This window comes from Scyliorhinus torazame, chromosome 8 (assembly GCF_047496885.1).
Source record: "Scyliorhinus torazame isolate Kashiwa2021f chromosome 8, sScyTor2.1, whole genome shotgun sequence".
NCBI lineage: Eukaryota > Metazoa > Chordata > Chondrichthyes > Carcharhiniformes > Scyliorhinidae > Scyliorhinus > Scyliorhinus torazame.
In genome coordinates, this window is record NC_092714.1 from 178,260,435 (window position 1) to 178,285,128 (window position 24,694).

At 48.8% G+C, this 24,694-nt stretch overlaps 1 protein-coding gene across 1 annotated transcript in view; it reads left to right on the forward strand.

The window, feature by feature from the left end:
• Positions 1-18,995: 18,995 nt before the first annotated feature.
• The window catches only part of ctsz (cathepsin Z), a 36,471-nt gene continuing 30,772 nt past the window's right edge, over positions 18,996-24,694 (forward strand). Inside the window, exon 1 of the mRNA XM_072514560.1 lies at positions 18,996-19,203. Within this exon, the coding sequence (XP_072370661.1) occupies positions 19,088-19,203 (116 nt within the window). The 5' untranslated portion in view covers positions 18,996-19,087. The remainder of the gene's footprint in view (positions 19,204-24,694) is intronic.

Consider the following 24,694-nt stretch of genomic DNA (forward strand, 5'->3'; position numbering starts at 1 on the left):
TGAATTTAATGTGGTAAATTGAAATGGCTGGTACAAGAGTGCTTCTGGATGCATTGTATCATAAACTCCATTAGGAGGAACTCTTATCTATACTTGCTTCTTATAATCATGGTATCCTTTTTTAAAGTGCGGTACTTCTTGATTATAATATGGTTAACTTTGCGATCTGAGTCGGCAAGAAGCAGAGCAGTCACACGTGCCCACAAAATGCAAAAAGTTTAATGGAACGAGAAACTAAAGCAATAAAGTGAGGGACCTTGGTGCGCATGTACACCGGTCCCATAAGTTGGCAGGGCAGGTGAATAAAATGGTTAAGAAGGCATATGAAATGCTTGCCTTTATTAGTCGAGGCACAGAGTTTAAGAGCAGAGAGGTTATGCCTGAACTGTATGAAACATTGGTTAGACTACAGCTAGGGTATTGTGTGCAGCTCTGGAATCCATATTATAGGAGGGATGGGATAGCACTGGAAAGGATACAGAGGAGATTTACCAGGATGTTGCCTGGGCTGGAGAGTTTTATCTGTGAAGAGAGATTGGATAAATTGAGGATGTTTTTCTTGGAGCAGAGGAGACTGAGGGGGGACATGATTGAGATGTGTAAAATTATGAGGGGCATAGATAGAGTAGACAGGAAGAAACGTTTCCCGTGGTGGATCAATGACCAGGGATCATAGATTTAAGGTAAGGGGCACGAGGTTTAAAGTGGATGTGAGGAAAAACCTTTTACCACAGAGGGTGGTGGGAGTCTGTAACTCATTGTCTAAAAGTGTGGTGCAGGCAGAAACCATCATAACATTAAAGAAGTATTTAGATGTGCACTTGCAATGCCAAGGTATATAAGGCGATGGGCCAAATGCTGGAAAATGGGATTAGAATACTTGTGTTTTTTTTGACTGGCAGAGACGCAATGGGCCAAAGTGCCCTTTCTACACTGTAGACCTCTATGATTCTAAACATATTGCTGAGAGAACTCCATGAAAGACATTACGTTTGGGGAATGTTCCTTTGGTTTGGGTGCTGGATGGGGATGGGTGAAGGGATTTGATGGGGAGAGTGTGGGCGTCGGTGTTGGAGGGGCAGACCCCCACGAAGGAAGAGGGGGAGTGGAGGCCCGGGGATGGGGAATTGGGGTAAGGCCGCAAAAGGAGCTGCGCCAGAGGGGGCGGGGCTGGCTCAGGAAAGCGCGGGCTTTTCCCCGCGTTAGGGAAGGACAGGAGTGGGGCCGGGGGGGGGGGGGGGGGGGGATGGGCGGTGCTGGAAAGGAGCGCACACTGACTGCCAGGGAGGGGGGATTCTCACACTGGGGGGGGGGGTCGATGGAATGGCGGGAGAGGCCGGGGTCAGCTGACTTACGGGAGTGTTATGGGGGGGGGAGCAAAAGGGCTAGATGTGGATCTAGCGGCGGGGGGGGGAGGTATAGGGTTGCTGCTGCATTGGCCAAAGGGGAGCTGGAAGTAGGAGAGGTGTCAGGGCGGGGGTCTGCCATCTGGAGGGTGCGAGAGGCGCGGGCACATGGCTGGCCTAGAAAAGGAGATGGCTAGTCGGCAGGCGGGGGGGGGGGGGGGTGTGAGTAGCCCCCCAATCCGGCTGATAACTTGGAATGTGAGGGGCCTGAACGGGCCGGTCAAGAGGGCCCGGGTGTTCGCGCACTTAAAGGGACTGAAGGCAGACGTGGTTATGCTCCAGGAGACACATTTGAAGGTGGCAGATCAGGTTAGGCTGAGAAAGGGATGGGTAGGACAGGTATTCCATTCAGGGCTGGATGCGAAGAACCGAGGGGTTGCAATACTGGTGGGGAAGCGGGTGTCGTTTGAGGCAATGAATATTGTAGTGGATAATGGAGGTCGATATGTGATGGTGAGCGGTAGGCTGCAGGGGGTGCGGGTGGTACTGGTAAACGTATATGCCCCGAACTGGGATGATGCCGGATTTATGAAATGCATGCTGGGTCAGAGTCCGGACCTGGAGGTAGGCAGCTTGATAATGTGGGGGGGGGGGGGCGGATTTCAACACGGTGCTGGACCCAGCACTGGATCGCTCTAGGTCCAAGACGGGTAAGAGGCCGGCTGCGGCCAAGGTGCTTAGAGGGTTTATGGACGAGATTGGGGGAGTGGATCCATGGAGGTTTGTCAGGCCCCTGGCCATGGAATTTTCATTCTTTTCCCACGTCCATAGAGCCTACTCCCGGATAGATTTCTTTATTTTGAGTAGGGCGCTAATCCCGAAAGTGGAGGGAACTGAGTATTCGGCCATAGCCATCTCAGACCACGCCCCGCATTGGGTGGAGCTGGAGTTAGGAGAGGAGAGGGACCAGTGCCCGCTGTGGCGCCTTGATGTGGGATGATTGGCGGATGAGGAGGGGTGCGGGGGTGCATTGAAAGATATTTGGAGGCCAACTACAACGAGGAGGTGCAGGTGGGGGTAGTCTGGGAGACACTGAAGGCGGTGGTTAGGGGAGAGTTAATCTCCATCAGGGCCCATAGGGAGAAGAGAGAGGGCAGGGAGAGGGAGAGGTTGGTGGGGGAGATCTTAAGGGTGGATAGGAGATATGCAGAGGCCCCCGAGGAGGGACTACTTGGGGAGCGGCGGAACCTCCAGACGGAGTTCGACCTGTTGACCACAGGGAAAGCAGAGGCACAGTGGAGGAAAGCGCAGGGAGCGATGTATGAGTATGGGGAGAAGGCGAGTCGGATGCTGGCACACCAGGTTCGTAAGAGGGAGGCAGCGAGGGAGATAGGTGGAGTTAAGGATAGCGGGGGGAATATGGTGTGGAGTGCGGTGAGAATAAACAAGGTATTTAGGGACTTCTATGGGGATCTGTACAGATCTGAGCCCCCAGCGGGGGAAATGGGGATGCGACGATTTTTGGATCAGCTGAGGTTCCCGAGGGTGGAGGAGCAGGAGGTGGCTGGTTTAGGGGCACCAATTGGGCTGGAGGAGCTGGTTAAAGGATTGGGGAGCATGCAGGCGGGGAAGGCCCTGGGGCCAGATGGGTTCCCGGTCGTGTTTTACAGGAAATACGTGGACCAGCTAGGCCCGTTAGTGAGGACTTTCAATAAGGCAAGGGAGGGGGGACCCTGCCCCCGACAATGTCCGGGGCGCTGATCTCTCTGATCCTGAAGCGGGACAAGGACCCACTGCAAATGTGGGTTGTATAGACCGATCTCGCTCCTCAATGTGGATGCTAAGTTGCTGACAAAAGTGCTGGCTACGAGAATTGAGGACTGTGTCCCGGGGCTGATTCATGAGGACCAGACAGGATTTGTAAAGGGCAGGCAGCTAAACACTAATATGCGGAGGCTCCTCAATGTGATCATGATGCCCTCGGTGGAGGGAGAAGCGGAGGTAGTGGCAGCTATGGACGCGGAGAAGGCCTTCGACCGGGTGGAGTGGGAGTATCTTTGGGAAGTGGTGCGGAGGTTCGGGGAGGGGTTCATCAGCTGGGTCAGGTTGCTATATAGAGCCCCGGTGGCAAGTGTGGCTACAAATCGGCGGAGGTCGGAGTACTTTCGGCTGTACCGAGGGACGAGGCAGGGGTGCCCCCTCTCCCCCTTGTTGTTTGCATTGGCAATTGAGCCTCTGGCCATGGCACTAAGGGAGTCCAGGAAATGGAGGGGACTGGTCCAAGGGGGAGAGGAACATCGGGTGTCGCTGTATGCGGACGACCTGTTGCTGTATGGCAAAATCCAGTGGAGGGGATGGCGGAGGTCATGCGGATCCTAAGGGTGTTTGGGGACTTCTCGGGGTATAAGCTCAATGTAGGGAAAAGTGAGCTCTTTGTGGTGCATCCAGGGGACCAGGGAAACTGGATAGACGACCTACCGTTGAAGAGGGCGGAAAGGAGCTTTCGGTACTTAGGGATCCAAGTGGCTGGGAGTTGGGGGGCCCTGCACAAGCTCAATTTGACGCGGTTGGTGGAGCAGATGGAGGAGGATTTCAAAAGATGGGATGTGCTGCCACTCTCGCTAGCGGGCAGGGTGCAGTCGGTTAAAATGATGGTCCTCCCGAGGTTTCTCTTTGTGTTCCAGTGCCTTCCCATTATGATTCCCAAGGCCTTTTTCAAACAGGTAGGTAGGAGCATCATGGGTTTCGTGTGGGCAAATAAGACCTCGAGGGTAAAGAGGGTGTTTCTGGAGCGAAGTAGGGACAGGGAGGGCTGGCGCTGCCGAATTTGTGCGGCTATTATTGGGCTGCCAATGTGGCGATGATCTGTAAGTGGGTAATGGAGGGAGAGGGGGCAGCGTGGAAGAGGTTGGAGATGGCGTCCTGTGTGGGCACGAGCCTGAGGGCTTTGGCGACGGCACCGCTGCCGCTCTCGCTGACAAGATACACCACGAGTCTGGTGGTGGCGGCGACGTTGAAGATCTGGGGGCAGTGGAGACGACACGGGCGAGGTGGGAGCCTCGGTTTGGTCCCCGATTCGGGAGAACCATCGATTCGTCCCGGGAAGGATGGATGGGGGGTTTCGGAGCTGGCACCGGGCAGGGATTAGAAGAATGGGGGACCTGTTTATAGATGGGACGTTTGCGAGCCTCGGGGCGCTGGAGGAGAAGTTTGGGTTACCCCCGGGAAATGCTTTCAGGTATATGCAAGTGAGGGCATTTGTGAGGCGGCAGGTGAGGGAATTCCCGCTGCTCCCGGCACAGGGGATTCAGGACAGGGTGATTTCGGGTGTATGGGTTGGAGAAGGTAAGGTTTTGGCGATCTACCAGGAGCTGAAAGAAGAGGAGGAGGCCTCGGTAGAGGAGCTAAAGGGCAAGTGGGAGGAGGAACTTGGGGAGGAGATAGCTGAGGGTCTGTGGGTTGATGCCCTGAGTAGGGTTAATTTTTCCTCCTCTTGCGCCAGGCTCAGCCTAATATAATTCAAGGTTACTCACAGAGCGCGTTTGACAGGGGCGAGGTTGAGTAGGTTCTTTGGGGTGGAGGACAGATGTGGGAGGTGCTTGGGAAGCCCGGCGAATCACGTCCACATGTTCTGGTCGTGCCCGGCACTGGATGGGTTTTGGAGGGGTTTCGCGAGGACTATGTCCAAGGTGGTGAAAGTCCAGGTCAAGCCGAGTTGGGGGTTGGCACTATTTGGGGTAACGGACGAACCGGGAATGCAGGAGGCGAAAGAGGCCGGTATCCTGGCCTTTGCGTCCCTGGTAGCCCGGCGGAGGATCTTGTTATTATGGAAGGACGCGAAGCCCCCCAGTGTGGAAGCCTGGATAAATGACATGGCAGGGTTCATTAAGCTGGAGAGGATAAAGTTTGCCTTACGAGGGTCTGTGCAGGGGTTCTTCAGGCGGTGGCAACCGTTCCTAGACTATCTCGCGGAGCGTTAGGAGGAGGTCAGCAGCAGCAACCCAAGGGTGGGGAATTCGGGTGGGGGGGGGGGGGAATTCGGGGGGGTGGGGGGGGCTTCCCTATGGGTACCTTTGAATGTCATATGAGGGGGGTTACTCTATATGGGGGAAACCCAATGTATAAGTGTTGTATAATTTTTGTTTGTGTTTCTTTTTGTTATGGGGGGGGGGGAGTTTGTTAAAAATTCTTTTGGAAAATTTGAATAAACATCTTTTTTTTAAAAAGAGGTACTGGAGGAACTAAAGATGAAGGGAAAGTATGATTTTTTTTCTGATGCGTGTTTACTGGAAAGGAAAACATTGGTTCACATCCAAATATTGTGGTACAAGTAACTGTAAGAATCTGATTGACCAGACCAAAATAATTAAGGGCACTAAACAAATCCTTTCAAAGGCTGTATGGTTGTAGTTGGCTATGTTTCCAGAACCTGCCTGATCTTGTTCTGATGCACTTGTATGGATGCGCTGGCAGCCTTGTTCTCCTTCAGAGGAATGATATTTAGCCTCTTGAGACATCTGTCAAGTTACTTACCATTTCTCCCAGATTCTCTGCTCCCAGGTAAATTTGCATTCTGCTGAATCAAGTCTAGCTGACTAAAAGCTCATCTCATTTGATCGGAAACATGGATGCTTAAGAGACACAGTCCTATATGGCTGGTTTAGCTGTTCAATCAACATCCGTAATATTTCTGTCGAAGATGCACTTTCTGATTGTACAGAGAATTGCCCCCACTATGCTATGCCACAAAAAAATATTTCCACTATTTTTCAGCAAAGATCATAAAACGAAATAGAACTAAATACTGTATTACCCCTGGCTTCAGTGTCAAATACACAAAACATCGAACTAATCATCAATCTAAATGATATCCTAGACAAGTTCAGGCTTTCTAGTGTCTGTCACCTCACACACCCCTGTTGGTGCTCCAGATGACATCCGTGTCAGTAAAGCTTCAGCATCCAGACATGCCAGGTCACTCATTTACACCCTAGCTTCTCAATTCTTTGTTAGCAACTGGGTTCAGAAAAGGTACCAAATATTTCTGACCCCATAACAAATTATCTCTACGCCAGTGATCTTGACGGCCTATCTTGTATCCCTGGAAGGAATGTTTTATTGATATAAATAGCCCTTATCTTTCCTATCATCCAATTTAACTTGGACGTTTTGTGGACAGATGAAAGGCCTCTCCTCCTTCAATATGAGGGCATTTAAAAGTTTATTGGATAAACATATGGATGATAATGGCATAGTGTAGGTTAGATGGCTTTTGTTTCGGTGCAACATCGTGGGCCGAAGGGCCTGTACTGCGCTGTATTGTTCTATGTTCTATGTTCTAAAGCATTTGGAAATTACTGTTAAATGAAGTACTGAATATCTGAAATGAACTGATGGGCAGCAAATCCCCCAGGCCAGTTGTATAATCTCGGGAGCTGAAAAAGACTGGAGAGCAGGAGAATACTTGATGAACATTGGTTATGGAATGAATTGTCAGTTTGAATCTGGAGAGGTTCTGCAGAGTTGGATGCAGTCAAACATAGTACCAAGGGGACAAGCAATCTAACTAAGGTCCTTGGATTTGCATCAATCTGGGCAGCATGGGGGCGCAGGTGTTAGCATTGCTGCCTCATGGCGCCATGGTCCCAGGTTCGATCCCGGCTCTGGGTCACTGTCCGTGTGGAGTTTGCACGTTTTCCCCGCGTTTGCATCGGTTTCGCCCCCACAACCCAAAGATGTGCAGGGTAGGTGGATTGGCCACGCTAACTTGCCCCTAAATTGCCGTGTGGGCAGCACGGTAACATAGTGGCTAACACTGGGGCTTCACAGCACCAGGGTCCCAGGTTTGATTCCCTGCTGGGTCACTGTCTGTGCAAAGTCTGCACATTCTCCCCGTGTCTGCATGGGTTTCCATCGGGTGCTCCGGTTTCCTCCCATAGTCCAAAGAAGTGCATGGATTGGCCATGCTAAATTGCCCTTAGTGTCAGTTAGGAGGGGTCATTGGGTTAAGGGGATAGGGTTGAAATGAGGGCTTAAGTGGGTCAGTGCAGACTCGATGGGCTGAATGGCCTCCTTCTGCACTGTATGTTCTATGTTCTTAATTGGAAAAATGAATTGGGCACTCTAAAATTATTTTTTTTAAATATTTGTATCAATCTTCGGCAAAATATTGGAAACCAAATTAAGAATTTGAAGATGTGTCCACACAGTCATTTTTCAAAAAGTAGTGGCCTCAGTGCCACAGGATTGCTAAGCAAAGCTCCATAATAAAATACAAGGAATGAACCCATATCGTAGTGTCTGAGCTATAAATGTTCCTACGTTCGATGAGTAACAGCATGAACTTAGAAGTGGAAGTTTCTACTTCTCAAATCTCCAATTACTGAAGATCTTATAAACTGATCCCATTAGAAATCAAGAAACCAAAAGAATCAAATTTAATTAACCAACACTAATGAAAAACCAATGAGCAAGATTTACCTTTTTCTAATTTAACAGTAATACCAAAATTAACATATATTAAACAAAACAGGCAATGTCATTAAGAACAGAGGAGGTTAAGGGGTGACCTAATTGAGGCGTACAGAATTATGAGGGGCCTATCGAGGATAGACAGGAAAGATTTGTTTCCCCTAGCGGAGGGGTCAATTACCAGGGGCAATAGATTTAAGGTGATTGGTAGAAGGATTGGAGGGGACATGAAGATAAACTTTTTCACTTGTTTGGGGGGTGGGGGTGGGGGGGGGGGGGGGGGGGGGTGGGAGGTGTCTGGAATTCGCTGCCTAAATTGATGATTGAGGCTGAAATATTCAACTCATTTTAAAGGTACCTGGATCTGCATCTGAAGTACTGGAACTTGCAGGGCTGCGGACCAGGTGCTGAAAAGTGGGACTTAAACAAGCTGCTGGTTTCTTCTTTTTCCTTTTGATGTCGACACAATAGGCTGAATGGCTTCTTTCTGCACCATAACGTTTCTATGGTTCATCATAGTAAGAAGTCTTGCAACACCAGGTTAAAGTCCTACAGGTTTGTTTCAAATCACTAGCTTTCGGAGCGCTGCTCCTTCCTCGGGTGAATGAACTTGGCTAAGTTCCGCTCACATAAGTACGGCCTCAACCGTACTTGGATTCATGTCGCATTACATTCACCCCCCACCATCTGGCCTGGGCTTGCAAAATCCTACCAACTGTCCTGGCTTGAGACAATTCACACCTCTTTAACCTAGGATTACCCCTTTCTCTGGATCTGTAAAGAATTAATTGTCTGCAAATACTCGCATTCAAAGTATCGTCTTGCATCTTTGACTTTGTTTATATATATGTTTCTAGAACCTAGCAGTGCTCCGAAAGCTAGTGATTTGAAACAAACATTTTGGACTTTAACCTGGTGTTGTAAAACTTCTTACTGTGCTCACCCCAGTCCAACGCCAGCATCTCCACATCATGGGTCATCATAGTTAATATGAATTAGAAATCACACATTTAATAGCAGATAAAACAAGAATTGATCTCACAGATATATCAAGCAGCCCATGTCCCTGTTCAGACCCTGTCAGGATATTCCTAGAAGCGGCACAGTAGCACAGTGGTTAGCACTGTTAGCGCCAGGGTCCCAGGTTCGATTCCAGCTTGGGTCACTGTCTGTGCGGAGTGTGCACATTCTCCTCGTGCCTTTTTAAAAATAAACTTAGAGTACCCAATTCATTTTTTCCAATTGCAATTTAACATGGCCAATCCACCTAGCCTGCACATCTTTGGGTTGTGGAGGCGAAACCCTTGCAAACACGGGGAGAATGTGCTAACTCCACACGGACTGTGACCCAGAGCTGGGATCGAACCTGGGACTTTGGCGCCGTGAGACTGCAGTGCTGACCACAGCACCACCGTGCTGCCCCTAAATGTTAACTTCTTGTAGAGGTTAGCAGCTTGATCTGGCAGGAGATAGCAGCTTGTTCACTTGGCAAATTTTTTTTTTTTTTTAAATTAGAGTACCCAATTCATTTTTTCCAATTGCAATTTATCATCTGAGAACTCGATGTGCATCCCATAGAAGAAAGAATGGCCTAATATATCACCGGTGTTAATTCTAATCTCTCTATCCATCACCTGCAGAGTCAATTCCGACAGTTATCAAATATTTTGCAACAAACCTCTTCTCAAGGATTATTTAATGATAGGTTGTTGGGGCAAAACCCACGCAGACACTGGTAGAATGTACAAACTCCACACGGACAGTGACCCAGAGCCGGGATCGAACCTGGGACCTCGGCGCCATGAGGCAGCAGTGCTAACCACTGTGCCACCGCGCTGACCTCACAGTCCAAAGATGTGTATTGGGTGGATTGGCCATGATAAATTGCCACTTAGTGTCCAAAGCTTGGGCGGGTTTACAGAATGGGGCGGGAAATTGGGCCTAGGTAGGGTGTTATTTTGAAGGGTCGGTGCAGGCTCGATGGGCTGAATGGTCTTCTGTACTGTAGGGATACTATGATTCTAACATCAGGTGTGGAACAAGGATCAAGGATTGAAGTCAGATATGCAACTGGCTGACAGATAGCAACGTGAAATTTAATAGCAGTAAATGCAAAGTACTGGGTGAAAAGATGATCAGGCAGGGATGTGAAGGATGGGAAGAGGGTAACTGGAGTGGAAGGAGGTCTGGGCAGAGTACAAACGTGGGCATATACTTGTTGAGCTGAATGGCCTGTTCCTCTGCCCTACAGATTCCACAGCTGTATCGTTGGAAGACTGCAGAAGGTCTCGGCTCATTCATCATTTTCAATGTCATGAGAATGTGCAGCAACAATTAAAGAGGCAAATAGAAAGCTGGGATGGTGTAGGATGAAGAATACTGACATTGTATTGTCACAGAGGTTGAATAAACTCAGTTTGTTCTCACTAGAACGACAGAGGTTGAGGGGTGACCTGATCAAAGTCTACAAAATTATGAGGCAGCTGTGCTAACCATTGCGCCACCATGCTGCCCTCCTGTTTGGTTTTACCATGTGAATCATAGCAGGCAAAATGTATCAACATGCTCACTGTGTGAAATGGGGTAGTATTGAATTTAACTTGTTTTGACGGATTCTTTTAAATTTCCTTCTCTGTCCTACCTCTCAGAAAGAAAACTCTGGAACCATATAAAATATTAGAGAAAAAAATACTAATTTCAATACGCTGAAAAGCAGCCATCTTGAGTTTTTATTTATCTTATCTCAAACTACCAAAAGCTTATTGCACAACTTTTTGTCTTCCCATAAAGAATGGTGCTATCCCTGCTTTAATACGGACACAGGGAGTCCACGCTGAGTAAAATAAAGTACTATGATTTATTTACAATTCAATATATACACATCCCGGTAGACCCCTACCGGGTCTCTTTCTGATCGGTGCCTTACTGGCTGAACCTTTATACACAGCTGAATGGAGTTCCCTCAGTGAGGGAGCTCGTACTCCACAGGAACGATGTGATGATAATCATTCCCAGCCCATAAGTCCCGTGCAGGATATTACACCTAGCAAAAAATAAATGTATTGCTCTTTCCTACTGACTGGTCAGATCAACCTCATTTTGGAATTAATTCCTCTTGGAATTGGCCACTCTGGCTGGAGGTATTCCTGGAGGTTCGATCATGTGCCATTCTGACCACATAACAGCTGACAGCTTGATGTGCAATTACATGACATTTGTTCACATGACTTCCACAAATGTAATTTCAATTCCTTAAAAAATTTTGGCCCCTATTTTCATTTCTGATCAGCAACTTTGTTAAAGTTCTTTCATCAGATATGAGTGTCTCTGACCAGGTCAGCATTTATTGCCCATTCCTTACTGCCCTTGAGAAGGTGATGGCAAGCTGCCTTCTTGAACCATTGCAGTCCATGTGATGTTGGTACACCCACAGTGTTGTTAGGGAGGGAATTCCAGGATTTGATCCCAGTAACAGCGAAGGTTATATTTCCAAACCAGAATGGTGTGTGGCTTGGATGGGAACTTGCAGGCGATGATGTTCTCATGCATCTGTTGCCCTTGACCTTCTAGATGGTAGAGGTCATGGATTTGGAAGGTGTTGTCGAAGGAGCCTTGGTGATGTATGCAAAAGACAAGGCTGAAGCATTTGCAACCATCTTCAGCCAGAAGCGCTGAGTGGATGATCCATCTCGGATTCCTCTGAAGGTTATCAGCATGACGGGTGCCAGTCTTCAGCCAACTCAATTCACTACATGTGATATCAAGAAATGCATATGAAGGCATTGAATACCACAAAGCTATGGGCTCTGACAATTCTCTGGCAATGGTACTGAAGATTTGTGCTCCAGAACTTGCTGCACCCCTAGCCAAGCTATTCTAGCTAAAACACTGGCATCTACCTGGCAACATGGAAAATTGTCCAAACATGTCCTGTACACAAAAAGGATGAACCCAACCAATTACCATCCTCTCCGTCTACTCTTGATCATTAGTGAAGTGATGGAAGGTGTCAACAACAGTACTATCAAGAGGCAGTTGCTTAGCAACAACTTTCTCACAGATGCTCAGTTTGGGTTCTGCCGGGGTCACTCAGCTCCTGACCTCATTACAGCCTTGGTTCAAACATGGACAAAAGTGCTGAACTCCAGAGGTGAGGTGAGAGTGACTGCCCTTAACATCAAGGCAACATTGGACCGGGTGTGGCATCAAAGAGCTCTTAAAAAAAACCAGGCAATGACCATCTTCAACAAGAGAGGATCTAACCATCGCCCCTTGACATTCAATGACATTACCACCACTGAATCCCCCACTATCAACATCCAGGGGGTTACCATTGACCAGAAACCGAACTGGACTAGCCCTATAAATATCATGGTTACAAGAGCAGGACATAAGTTAGGAATCTTGCAACAAGTAACTCATCTCCTGACTCCCCAAAGGCTATCCACAATCTATAAGGCACAAATCAGGAGTATATTGGATTATACTCCACTTGCCTGGATGAGTGCATCTCTAACAACATTCAAAAAGCTTCAAACCATCCAGACAAAGCAGGCCACTTGATTAACACCCCTTCCACAAACATTCAATCCCTCCACCATTGATGCACAGCAGCAGCCATGTGTACCATCCACTAGATGCACTGCAGGAACTCACCAAGACTCCTTAGCACCTTCCAAACTCACGACCACTACCATCGAGAAGGACAATGTTAGCAGATACCTTTAATAATAATAATCTTTATTAGTGTCACAAGTAGGCTTACATTAACACTGCAATGAACTTATGGCACCAAGGACCCAGATTCAATCCCGGCTCTGGGTCACTGTCCGTGTGGAATTTGCACATTCTCCCCGTGTCTGCATGGGCCTCACCCCCACAACCCAAAGATGTGCAGGGTACGTGGACTGGCCACGCTAAGTTGCCCCTTAATTGGAAAAAAAAAGAATTGGGCACTTTAAATTTAAAACAGTCATTGACATGAACATTAACCCTATATCTCTCTACACAGATGCTGCCAGCCCTGCTGAGTATTTCCAGCACTTTCTGTTTTTATTTAAGATTTCCAGCTTTTGCAGTATTTTGATTTTGCTTTTTTGCTGATGTCGCCTCTGGTTCTTGTGCCAATTGCCTGCTCACCAAACTCTCTGCCACTGGAAAAAGTTTCTCCTTATTTACTTCATCAGTTTCTGAACAGATTCGTTTCACAGCTGACTGAAGGAAAATGATGCTCTCCATCATTGATTTAAATTAGTGCTCTACACTAGAAATAATGAACTGACAAGTTAATAAATACAGAAATCTGTTAACTGGGCACTTTACAAACCTGTGGAGTCTCGTGACATTCCTTAAGTTCTTGTTTTGCTGACACAATGTTGTTCAAAGTCTGTTAACATGTCAAGCAAATAAGTACCCATGTCCTTGCCATCAATGACACTGTCAACAAAACCTGCTCCCGAGACCAGTCTGAGAAATAACTTTACTTTCAGCCTTTTCTCCACCTCAAGCTCTTGGACAGCTGTTTCTTGTGGCTCAGTGGCAGCACTTTCACTTCTGAGTAAGGTTAAAGGATTCAAGATCTAGACCAGAGACCCGAGCGTAAAATCTGGGCTGACACCCCAGTGTGGTACCGAGGGATTGCTGCACTGCTTGAGGTGCTGTTTTCTAGAGTGGGCATTAAACCAAAGACCTGTCTGATCTGTTGGGGCAGATGTCACCCTGTCCAACAATGAACCCTCAAATTTTCTCATTGTGGCAACCAATTATTATGCTTCACATAGTTATTTGAGAGCCCATTCAAAGTGTTGATCCCTCTTTCTGTGACTAAGAATCCCTTTTTTTAATAATATTTATTGTCACAAGTAGGCTTACATTAACACTCAATGAAGTTACTGTGAAAAGCCCCGAGTCACCACATTCCGACGTCTGTTCGGGTACATGGAGGGAGAAATCAGAATGTCCAAATTACCTAATAGCACGTCTTTCGGGACTTGTAGGAGGAAACTGGAGCCCCCGGAGGAAACCCACGCAGACACAGGGAGAACGTGCACACTCCTACAAACAGTGACCCAAGCCGGGGATAGAACCTGGGACCCTGGTGCTGTGAAGCCAGAGTGCTAACCACTATGCTACCATGCTGCCCTTGGTATAGTGAGTAAATATACCATTTACTGGTTCAAAATGTTTTCCCTTGTTCTGTTCACACAATTTAAATTTTCTGTATTTATTTTGTGCTGCCCTTTAACTACCTTATCGAACTCAGTAACGTCGCCTCTCAGGCACCTCCTTTCCACGTTAAACAGCCGAATCTCTCCTCATTAATCAGCTTGGCTCTAGAGATCAACCTCATGGCTCCTCTCTGCAATGCCTTTGACACTAAATGTCTCCCTTGAGCCTTCAGACCAGAACTGGTCTCACTTACTGAAGCTGAATTGTTCTGTCTGACTGAGATTTCATCCAGCTTGTGCTCTACTGTTTGGGTGATCCTAGTCTCCATCAATGTAACTTTGCTAGATCTAGGGCAGCACGGTGGCACAGTGGTTAGTACTGCTGCCTCATGGCGCCGAGGTCAGGTTCGATCCCGGCCCTGGGTCACTGTCCGTGTGGAGTTTGCACATTCTCCCCGTGTTTGCGTGGGTTTCACCCACACGACCCAAAGATGTGCAGGTTAGGTGGATTGGCCACACTAAATTGCCCCTTAATTGGAAAAACTTAATTGGGTACTCTAAATTTTTTTTTAAACTTTGCTAGATCTTGTTTCTGTCATTCTTAATTTCCGGAAAAGCAAATAGAACATTGCTTAAGTATAAGATGTGATATCAGAAAGCCTGACCAGAAAGGTAGTGAGTAGATGGGCTACCTGCGCGGGGCAGCTGGATAACTGAGCGATGCAACTTATATCTAACAGCATGAAGCTTACTAGCAGATCAGCTTGCATTCAGGAGCTGAAGCACAGGCCCCTGGTGATGTAGAATAAATACTGGAAACACCCGGAAGATCAGGCAGTCTCTGTGGAAAGTGAGAGAGCCCAAATTAATGTCTCAGGCTATTGACCTTTTGTCAAAACTGTGTGTCTCAGTAACACACCAAGGGCAGTGCCAACCTGGCATTGCCCATGCCAGCTGGCAGTGCTACGCTGGTATCCTGGTGGAGAAAGTGCAAACTTCACACGGACAGTGATCTGGGTCCAGGATCGAACCCCGGCTCCTTGGCGCGGTGAGGTGTTAACCAATGCGCCACCATGCTGTCCAGCTTTATATCCTTGATGACACTGTCCCTTTTATTCCAATGACCTCAACTTTTCTGACAAGCCTGATGTGTGACACTTTATCAAAAACCTTTTGGAATCGCTTCTCAGCCTTTTGGCTAAGATGAGCGTGAGGTGAGGTGTAATGCCTGGATCTGGTATGTCTCTTGTGGGAACCATGAATTGGATTCAATTTGCATTGGTTTTGGATCAAGCAAGGAGCTGGATTTAGGGGTTTGCCCATGTCCACACTTTGAACTCTGGCTTTGTAACTTTGATAAAGTAATAATAAAAAAGCCTTTTGGACATCCCTGCACACCACATCAACTGCACTTTCCTCATCAATCCTTTCATTTATTTGATCAAAAAATGTAATCAAATCAGTTAAAAATGATTTGCCCTTGGTCCGTAGCCTTGTATACTGTGGCGTTTCAAATGCTTATCTAAATGCTTCTTAAGTGTTGTGAGGATTCCTGCCTCTACCACTTTTTCAGGCAGTGAGTTCCAGATTCCCACCACCCTCTGGGTGCAAAGATTTCTCCTCAAATCCCCTCTAAATCTCCTTGATTAATGCAAGTCATGAGTAAATGCCCTTTTTGGGTCTCTAATTAGCCCTACTCTTCCTTTTACCGCCCTTTTACTATTTATATGTCCATGGACGAGATTTGGATTGCCTTTTGTTTGCTGCCAATATCTTCTCACACTTTCTCTTTGCATTTCACATTTTCATTCGCACTTCCTCTTTGTACTTTATATTTTCAGCCTATTTCTCAAATGTGTTATCGACCTGGCATCTGTTATATATACCCTTTATCCGCTTCATCTCACTCTCTATCTCTTTCATCACCCAGGGAGCTGGGGCTTTGTTTGTCCTGCATTTCTACCTCATGGGAATGTATCTCAAATGTACCCGAACTAACTTCTCTTTAAAGGCAGTCCATTGTTCAATTAGTTTTGCCCGCGAATGTTTGATTCCAAGAGGCCAGAATCGAGGAAATATAGATATTGTGAGGGGACTGCAGTGTTTGGGCAGGTGAAAGAAATAGGGAAGGACAAGGACATGTAGAGATTTAAACGGATGAACGGACATCGCGCGACAATCGCCAGGCAGGAATGTTCCCTTCCAGTCAGGGAACACTCCAGCAGTCAAGGGCATTCAGCCTCTGATCTTCGGGTAAGTGTTCTCCAAGGCAGCCTTCAGGACAACGTCAGCCTTCAGGACAACGCGTGACAACGCAGAATCGCCAAGCAGAAACTTACAGCCAAGTTCCGCACACATAAGTACGGCCTCAACAGGGACCTTGAGTCATGTCGCATTACATTCACTCCCCACCATCTGGCCTGGGCTTGCAAAATCCTACCAACTGTCCTGGCTTGAGACAATTCACAGCCCTTTAACCTGGGATTACCCTCTCTCTAGATCTGTAAAGACGTAATTACCTGCAAATGCTCACATTCAAAGTATAGTCTGCATCTTTGACTTTGTCTATATATATGTTTCTGGAACCTACCTCTTCCTTCACCTGAGGAAGGAGCAATGCTCCAAAAGCTAGTGACTTGATACAAACCTGTTGGACTTTAACCTGGTGTTGTAAGACTTCTTACAATATAATGTAATTGCCGGTTAGCTCAATCACTCTCTCACCTCCAGTTTTGATGCCTTTACCTCTGGGTTGGTTCCACTCTTACCTATCTTATCACAGCCAAAACATATCAAGCCATAGCTCCTGTTCCCAACCCCCAATGTTATTTTGGTCTCCTCACATCATCAGCTTCAAAGGTGGAGATAACTGAACCCTAGATAAGAAATTGATGGACTGGTGATGAGACGGTATGGTGAGGTGGGCAGGAGATTGCCAGGGGTTGATGGTTAATAGAATATGGGATTCAAAACTTAGTTCGGAATTGAGCAGCAGACTGAGGTTCTGGATTGTTAGGTTCAGCCTAAACAAGCAGCCCAGTGGGGAGGAGGGAGTCGAAGATAAAATCATCGGGTTTCTTGCAGGGGTCCAATAAGATGGTGTTACCCTTGATGACCATCAGCAGAATAGAATCACTGGGAGGGAAAATCAGAATCTGTTGGTCCAGTTGCACCCGCACAGCCCAGCTCTTTGTATGTGGTTATGGCTGGGATACTCATTTAGTGATGGTACAGACCAGTGGGGGGCAACCTGTGTCCCCCGTGCGGCCCATCAGGTTTCTGCGCATGACCTAACAGACATTATGTTGACCGTTGCCCATGTGCAGGGTCGCCACATTCTGCTGATTTCTGTGTAGTTTTTTTCCAATTGTATGACTGAAGTGATCGCACGGGTAAGTGAAGTGAAGCACGAGCTGATTATTCACAACATTGACTGTGAGAGCCGTGCCATCCTTCTGTGGCCAAAGTATAACTTTTTATTTTATCTTTACCATTTGAAGTTGATGACAGTTCTATGAATATAATAATCTTTATTAATATCACTAGTAGGCTTACACTAACACTGCAATGAAGAAACTGTGAAAATCTCCTAGTCACCACACTCCGGCACCTGTTCGGGTACATAGGTGAATTGGACATTCGGAATTCTCCCCCTAACAAGCATGTCTTTCGGGACTTGTGGGCGGAAACCGGAGCACTCGGAGGAAACACGCGCAGACTCTGCACAGTGACCCAAGCCAGTAATCAAACCTGGTTCCCTGGCACTGTGATGCAACAGTGCTAACCACTGTGCTACCCTACCGTGCAAATATATAAATGAGTAAGCATTTTCTATAATTTGTTGTGAAATATTTGTCGTGTATTTCATATCCTGGTTAGTGAACAAACCCGATTTCAATCATGTGGCTCACTGAGATGAAGGAGGAACACTCATGCGGCCCACTCACTAGCCTAGGTTACCCATCACAGGCATAGGCACAGTAAAGGAGCAGAACACACAGTCATTTTGCATGGTTCCCAGGCAGATTTTATTTTTTATTTTTAGAGTACCCAATTATATTTTATTTTTTTCCAATTAAGGGGCAATTTAGTATAGCCAGCCATCTAACCTGCACCCCTTTTGGGTTGTGGGGGTGAAACACACACAGACGCAGGGAGAATGTGCAAACTCGACACAGACAGTGAGCCAGGGACGGGATCGAACCCGGGTCCTCAGCGCTGTAGGCAGCAGTGCTAACTACTGCGCTAGCGTGCTGTCCTCCCAGGCGGATTCTTACTGGACACGGGTGCAGGTCACAGAATTGTCCCATTGGTTCCACATCTGACATTCATTTCAGTCCTGTGAAGTTTAGAGCTAACATGTAAACACCAGGCATGACTCAGACTCTCGCCTACACACAGACACAGCGCAGAGTGGAATACACAATTCCCAGTACACTCCAGTGCAGTACTGGAGGGGGGGGGGGGGGGGGGTAGGGGCGCTATATTTTGGGAGCTATGATATGATGAGATATTAAACTGAAACTGTCTCTCTGTCCTCTCAGGGGAACTCTGGAGTTTCCATGACATTGTAGGAAGGAGCTCAACGAGTAATCTGCTCATTTTTCTCCTTCAACCCAACATCACCAAAAACAGATGAGAGAATATATTCATTGGTAGGCTGTGGTGTGTTGGAGTTCAGACTAACATTCTTATTTCCCCATTTTACAGGTGTTTCATTTTAAAATATACACTAGTTCAGGCAACTATTCTTATTTCCCCATTTTACTGGGGGTTGGTCCTTCTGGGCGGCTAATGCGGTAGCCACGTTATCCAGTTTTTAAAGTATATCTATATATATATATATTGTGAATCACTTTTGGACATGTGAGTAAAAAGAAAACGCCAGGCAATTCTTATCGGAACGGAACTTGCACTGAGATGCTTTATTCTCACATGACTTTGTGGGGTAGGGAGATTAAAATCAGGCAAGTCCTTTTGCCCTCCCACTTTCAAGGAAAAGGCTTGATTAAGGCAGGCGGAGTCATTCTTCGCTCTGACCTCAGCCAGCAGGGTGCTTACTGTAAACTACCCAACTTGCTGAGGTGTTGCTCTCACACCACCATGGGTCGCTTGCTGTTCGCTCTGTGCCTCCTGGGCTGCGCTTCGGCCGCCTTCCACTTCAGGGGCAGTCAGCCCTGCCACAAAACTCTACCCGGCAGAGAGTTTCCAGGGGTCAGGTAAGCAGCGGGGTGAGGACTGGGCAGCAGGAAGGAGCCACAGTCCCCGGTGTGAACCTTGCTGGGCGCTACTTTGTGCAGGGGATGTGAGCCCCACTCTCACTGCCACACACAAGCTGGGCTGGGGTCAAACTGTCCTGCTGCTGAGTGAACGCCCCACTCCCTCCAAATCGCGGCTGATGGTTTAAAGCGGAGCTCTTCGCATTTATTCCCAGCACTGACTTCCTACACATGACTTCCTGTTTTTTTAAATCAGATTTGTATTACTCTCGTTTAAGCAACCAGAGCGAATTTCGGTGTCCGCTAAAGGGACGGGGATGGGACTGGCTCCTTCTGTTTGTTTGCTGCATAGATACCAACATTTTAATGGAGCTGACTGCTTGTCGAGATGGTGCGGGGCCGGGTTTCCCTTTTGTATTGGACAGTGATTGGTACCAAAAACAAGGGGCTATTGAACGAATAAAGGGTTAGTGCCCAGGAGAGATGGAACAGGAACTTCAGAAAGAGGATAATAATAATAATCTTTATTGTCACAAGTAGGCTTACATTAACACTGCAATGAAATTGCTGTGAAAAGCCCCTAGTCGCCATATTCCAGCGCCTGTTCAGGTACGCAGAGGGAGAATTCAGAATGTCCAATTCACTTAACAGCCCATCTTTCAGGACTTGTGGGAGGAAATCTGAGCACCCGGAGAAAACCCACACAGACACGGGGAGCATATGCAGACATTCCCAAGCTGGGAATCGAACCTGGGGGCCCTGACACTGTGAAGCAACAGTGCTAACCACTGTGCTACCGTACGGGATGCTAGTGTTGATACAAAAACAGAAAATGCAATATAAACTCAGCAGGTCTGGCAGCATCTGTGGAGAGAAAAATTCGGATCTAAATGGTCCTTCTACAGAACTGTTAGTATTGGACTGAATGAAGTCAGTGCTGGTCCTGACTAGGCTTCTATTTGTCTAGATCCAGATATCACTGCATCTGTTGAAAAAAACTAAGGTTGCCTTTGAAGTTTTTAATCTTTGTTTTGCACACACATGAACTTTGCATCATGATTTGACTGCTTTAACTCACTGCAGCCCTAACCTTACCCCACCCCACCCCCAGGGTCACCTTACACTAACTTTTCTTCCCTACTCATTACATACCACTCAGGAAATCCAAGTTACTGGGACTACATGTTGTATGTCGAGAGCCATGAATGGCGATGATAAAGGCTTCCTTTCCAACATATGAACAGGAATCTCTCCCAGTCTGTTATTGATTTGCCATGTGCTGGAAGGATTTACAATTTGATAATTAACCTGATTAGCTATGTTTTAAACACACCTTCCTTGGACATCAGGTCCTGGGGTGGGACTTGAACCCATAGCTTTTGACTCAGAGGCAGGGATGCTACCCACTGAGCCACAAGACCGCCTTCAGATTTGAGGTTGTTAAAAGGTGCTGCAATTACTGTTGCAAATTGATTGCCAATAGTGAACTGTATAGGTGATACACAGGGGGTCAGAGAAGTAGATGAGTTACTGAGTAATTGATGGATAATCAGGATTAGTAGTTGAGTGACTAGTGGTCAATGAGTTGAACGAAGAGAAATTATAAAAACCGGGCACGATCTAGCCACATTTTTCTAAGTGTGATAGCGAGCGGGAATTGCCAGGTGTTTCCACACGGCCGACGGGGTGAAACCGTCATCAGTATCTAACATTACTTAGGCCACCCGAATGAAGGACCACAGGCTTCACGCCGCAAAGCTGATTGCCAACTGATTCGCCAGATTGTGCCCAGCATCGCCCGTGCCCAAGGGGGAGCAGCACTTAAACTGAACCCGCACAGCAGACCCCAGGCAGCATGCAGCCATGCCACTGTGCAGACCAGCTCCACCATTCAGGGATGCCGACTTGGTCAGGCTCATGAACGCGGTCGAGTCCAGGAAGGATACCCAATTCCCCCGAAGCGGATGGAGGGTCAGCCACAGGTCAGCCAGTGACACCTTGGAGGCAGTGGCAGCGGCCGTCAGCTCGGGGAGTGTCACCAGGAGGATTGCCACCCAGTGCCATAAGAAGATCAATGACCTCCACTGGGCCGCACAGGTGAGTTGCCATCTCCGGTGACCCCACAGCACATTACCATGCCCATGCCCCTGCACACCCTGGCACCCACCAGAACACCCACCCATGCCTGGCAGCGGTGCCCACACCGGTCCACGACCATGCCCCTCCACCCGTATGTCATGAAGCATTCGGCTTGCAGTGCCTCCGTCTAAATCCCCACAGGAGAAGCTGGCACACAAACAGTGGGAAAGGGCCCAGACTGGTGTCATGTTGCCAGATCTCAGGATCCTCACCCTCCATGAGAAACAATCCCCGGAGGTCGCGGGGGTGACTGAGGACAGATCGGCCACCGGCGTAGAGCTTGGCCTGTGTCGCAGAGGTGAGGATCCACCGGCCCCCACCCAGATAATTTGTCACATTTTAGTTGTTCATGCTAACCTGATGATTCTTACTGACCACATGTTCATTCTCCCGCGGGATCTCCAGCTGGCGGTGCTGGCCCATCCGGTGTGCCGTACCCCGCCTCCCAAATGAACACCTCGGAGGAGAGCTCCAAGGATGCCACCATCAATGCGTTAAGACTCATCCCCACCCTCCACCAGTGCAGAGACATCCACCTTTGTGGGCGAAAGCAATGGACAGGGTTCTGGGGCACATTCTGGTGAACACCACACAGTTGGAGATGCATATCAGGTGGTGGCAGGAACGTCCAGGTGAGATAGCAGTCGGAGGTCTGCTGGATCCCAGGACACAGGTGAATCCTAGTCAGATGCTGAGCGTCTGGACCAGGTTTTCCCGGAGCTGATACAGATGATCGGGTGCGGTCATGTGATTCAAAGTGTCAGTGACACTCCAGTGGGTCCATAACCGATTGGAGGAATCCCAGAGGCTAAGGGCGGCAATGCGTGTCACTGAGGCCAACAATGCTAGGGTGGAGACAGCAGTGGAAAGCCTGGAAAGCGATGCCAGCAGCATGAGTGGTGGTGTCCAAGGTGTAGTGACGGCCATGGCTGAGGACTTTGACAGCATGACTGAGTCACTGGGGGACTTGTCTCTGACGCAGGTGGACCTTTCCAAGGCACAGCAGAGCACGGCCCAATTGTTGGAAGATGTGTCCCGGTCTCCGGTGGACCTTGCCACGTCGCACCGGAGGGTGTCCCTGTCTCAGGTGGGCATTGCTGAGGCGCTCCAGAGCACCTCTCGGTCGCTGAGGACTGTATCCCAGAAGCAGGCGGACATTGGCAAGGCATTGCAGAGCATGACCTGCTCACAGAAGGGCATTGCTGAGGGCATCAACACCATGGTGCAGACATTGGAGAACCACCAGGGCTGGCAGAGCCACATGATGCAGGGGCATCCAGAGCTCAATCCAGCTGCTCCTCTGTCCCAAGGTGACCCCAAGGACCCTAAGGGCACCAATCTGGAAGGAGCAAGCACTGGAGGCCAACCAGGAGCCCCCTACAGGAGGTTGTCACCCCCCCTCCCCTCCCCCTGACAACGGCATCTCAGGGTCAGCGTGCGGAACCAGGTGGCACGGTAAGGCATGCGCCACCATCAAGTCGGCAGGGGACCTCCAGCCCTAGGCCCTCCATAGGACGCCTACCAGGGGCATCAAAGGCCACAGGACGCATTAAGCAGCCGGCTACTTCCATCTCTGATGTGTATCCTGGGGACACACCTAGATGTGCTGGTAGAGCTCAGAAGGCAAGGGCATTGAGGATCACTGAATCATAGAATTTACAATGCAGAAGGAGGCTATTTGGCCCATTGAGTCTGTACTGGCCCTTGGAAAGAGCACCCTACTCAAGCCCACACCTCCACCCCATCCCTGCAACCCAGTAACCACACCTAAGCTTTTTGGACACCCAAGGGCAATTTTGCATGGCCAATCTGCCTAACCAGCATATCTTTTGGACTGTGGGAAGAAACCGGAGAACCTGGAAGAAACCCAAGCAGACATGGGGAGAACGTGCAGTCTCCACACAGGCAGTGACCCAAGGCCGGGAATCGAACCTGGGATCCTGGAGCTGTGAAGCAACAATGCTAACCATTGTGCTACCGTACCAACACTGAGAGGACACTGGGGGAGGGGAGGGGGGCAGCACCATTGGAAGCTAGAGACGGTCGGGGTCATTATTGTACTTGTACAACATTAAAACCTGAGACATGTGAAGCCTCCATCACTTTATTCCACACTGCGAGCCGGTACTGTAACCCCCCTCCCCAGTTGCTCTCCCCAGGCCCAAGTGCCCTCCCCCCCCCACCCCATTCCCTGTTACTAGACCTTGACCGTCCCCCAGGCATACCACGTGCAGGTGATGGGTATGAGCACGCACTCAGCAGACAGATCGTAGTCAGACCATGGCATAGATTGAGGAGCACCAGAGCTCAGCTCACAGTGAGGTTTCATCACCCTCTTGCCTTGCGTATTTACCCACTGACCGTGCTGACACAGGCCCATTACCCAGACCCTGGGAGGGTGGAACAGGGTGGTGGAACAGGGTGATGGGGAAGGGGGGGGGGGGGGGGCAGGCAGGAGATGGTTGGGACGAGAATGGGTGCAGGGTTGGAGAAGGGGGGTGGGGCAAAATGGGGGAAGATGCACTTCTGGACATGGGAGATGCCACACAGATGCCCCACTCAAGCCTTGGAATGATCCTGAGGCACAGAGATTCAGTGCTGCAGTGACCAGCATGGTTGTGGGTGTTGGTGGGTGGGATGGGGAAAGGGGGCGATGATGACAAAGTCACGCCCTATGAAAGCGGGCGAAGATCAGGGCCTTCCTGGTCCTCCGGGCATGCCGAGTTCTCGCTGCCACCACCTGTTCCCCATCCTCCGGCTGCTCCTATGGGTCCTCCCTGGGCTCACCCTCCGCCCCTTCCTGGTCCAGCTCCTCTTCGTCATCCTCGGAGGAGGAGGTGGCCACATGTTCCTTATCCTACACCTCCAGCACATTGCCCCGCTGCCATGCCAGGTTTTGGAGGGCACAGCAGGCTATCACAAAGTGGGCGCCCCTCCGGGGGGTGTACAGCAGTGCACCACCAGAGCATTCAAGGCATCGGAACCGCACTTTCAGCAGTCCAGTGCACTGCTCAATGACAGCCCAGATGGCCACATGAGCCTCATTATAATGGATCTCTGCATCGGTCTCCGGCCTCCGTACAAGCATCATTAGCCAGGACCTAAGCAGGTACCCCTTATCCCCCAAAAGCCGACTGCTCACCCTAGGCTGTTCCTGGAAGATGTTGGGATTTCCAACTGCTCCAGGATGTAGCTGCCGTGCACCCCCCCCGGTGTAGCGTACACACTCGTTCATGACCTTGAGGTGGTGGTCGCACACGAGTTGAACGCTCAGGGAGTGGGACCCCTTCCTGTTAGTGAAGAGTGCTCCTAGACTGCCCGGTGCACGCAAGGTGACATGTGTGCCATCGAT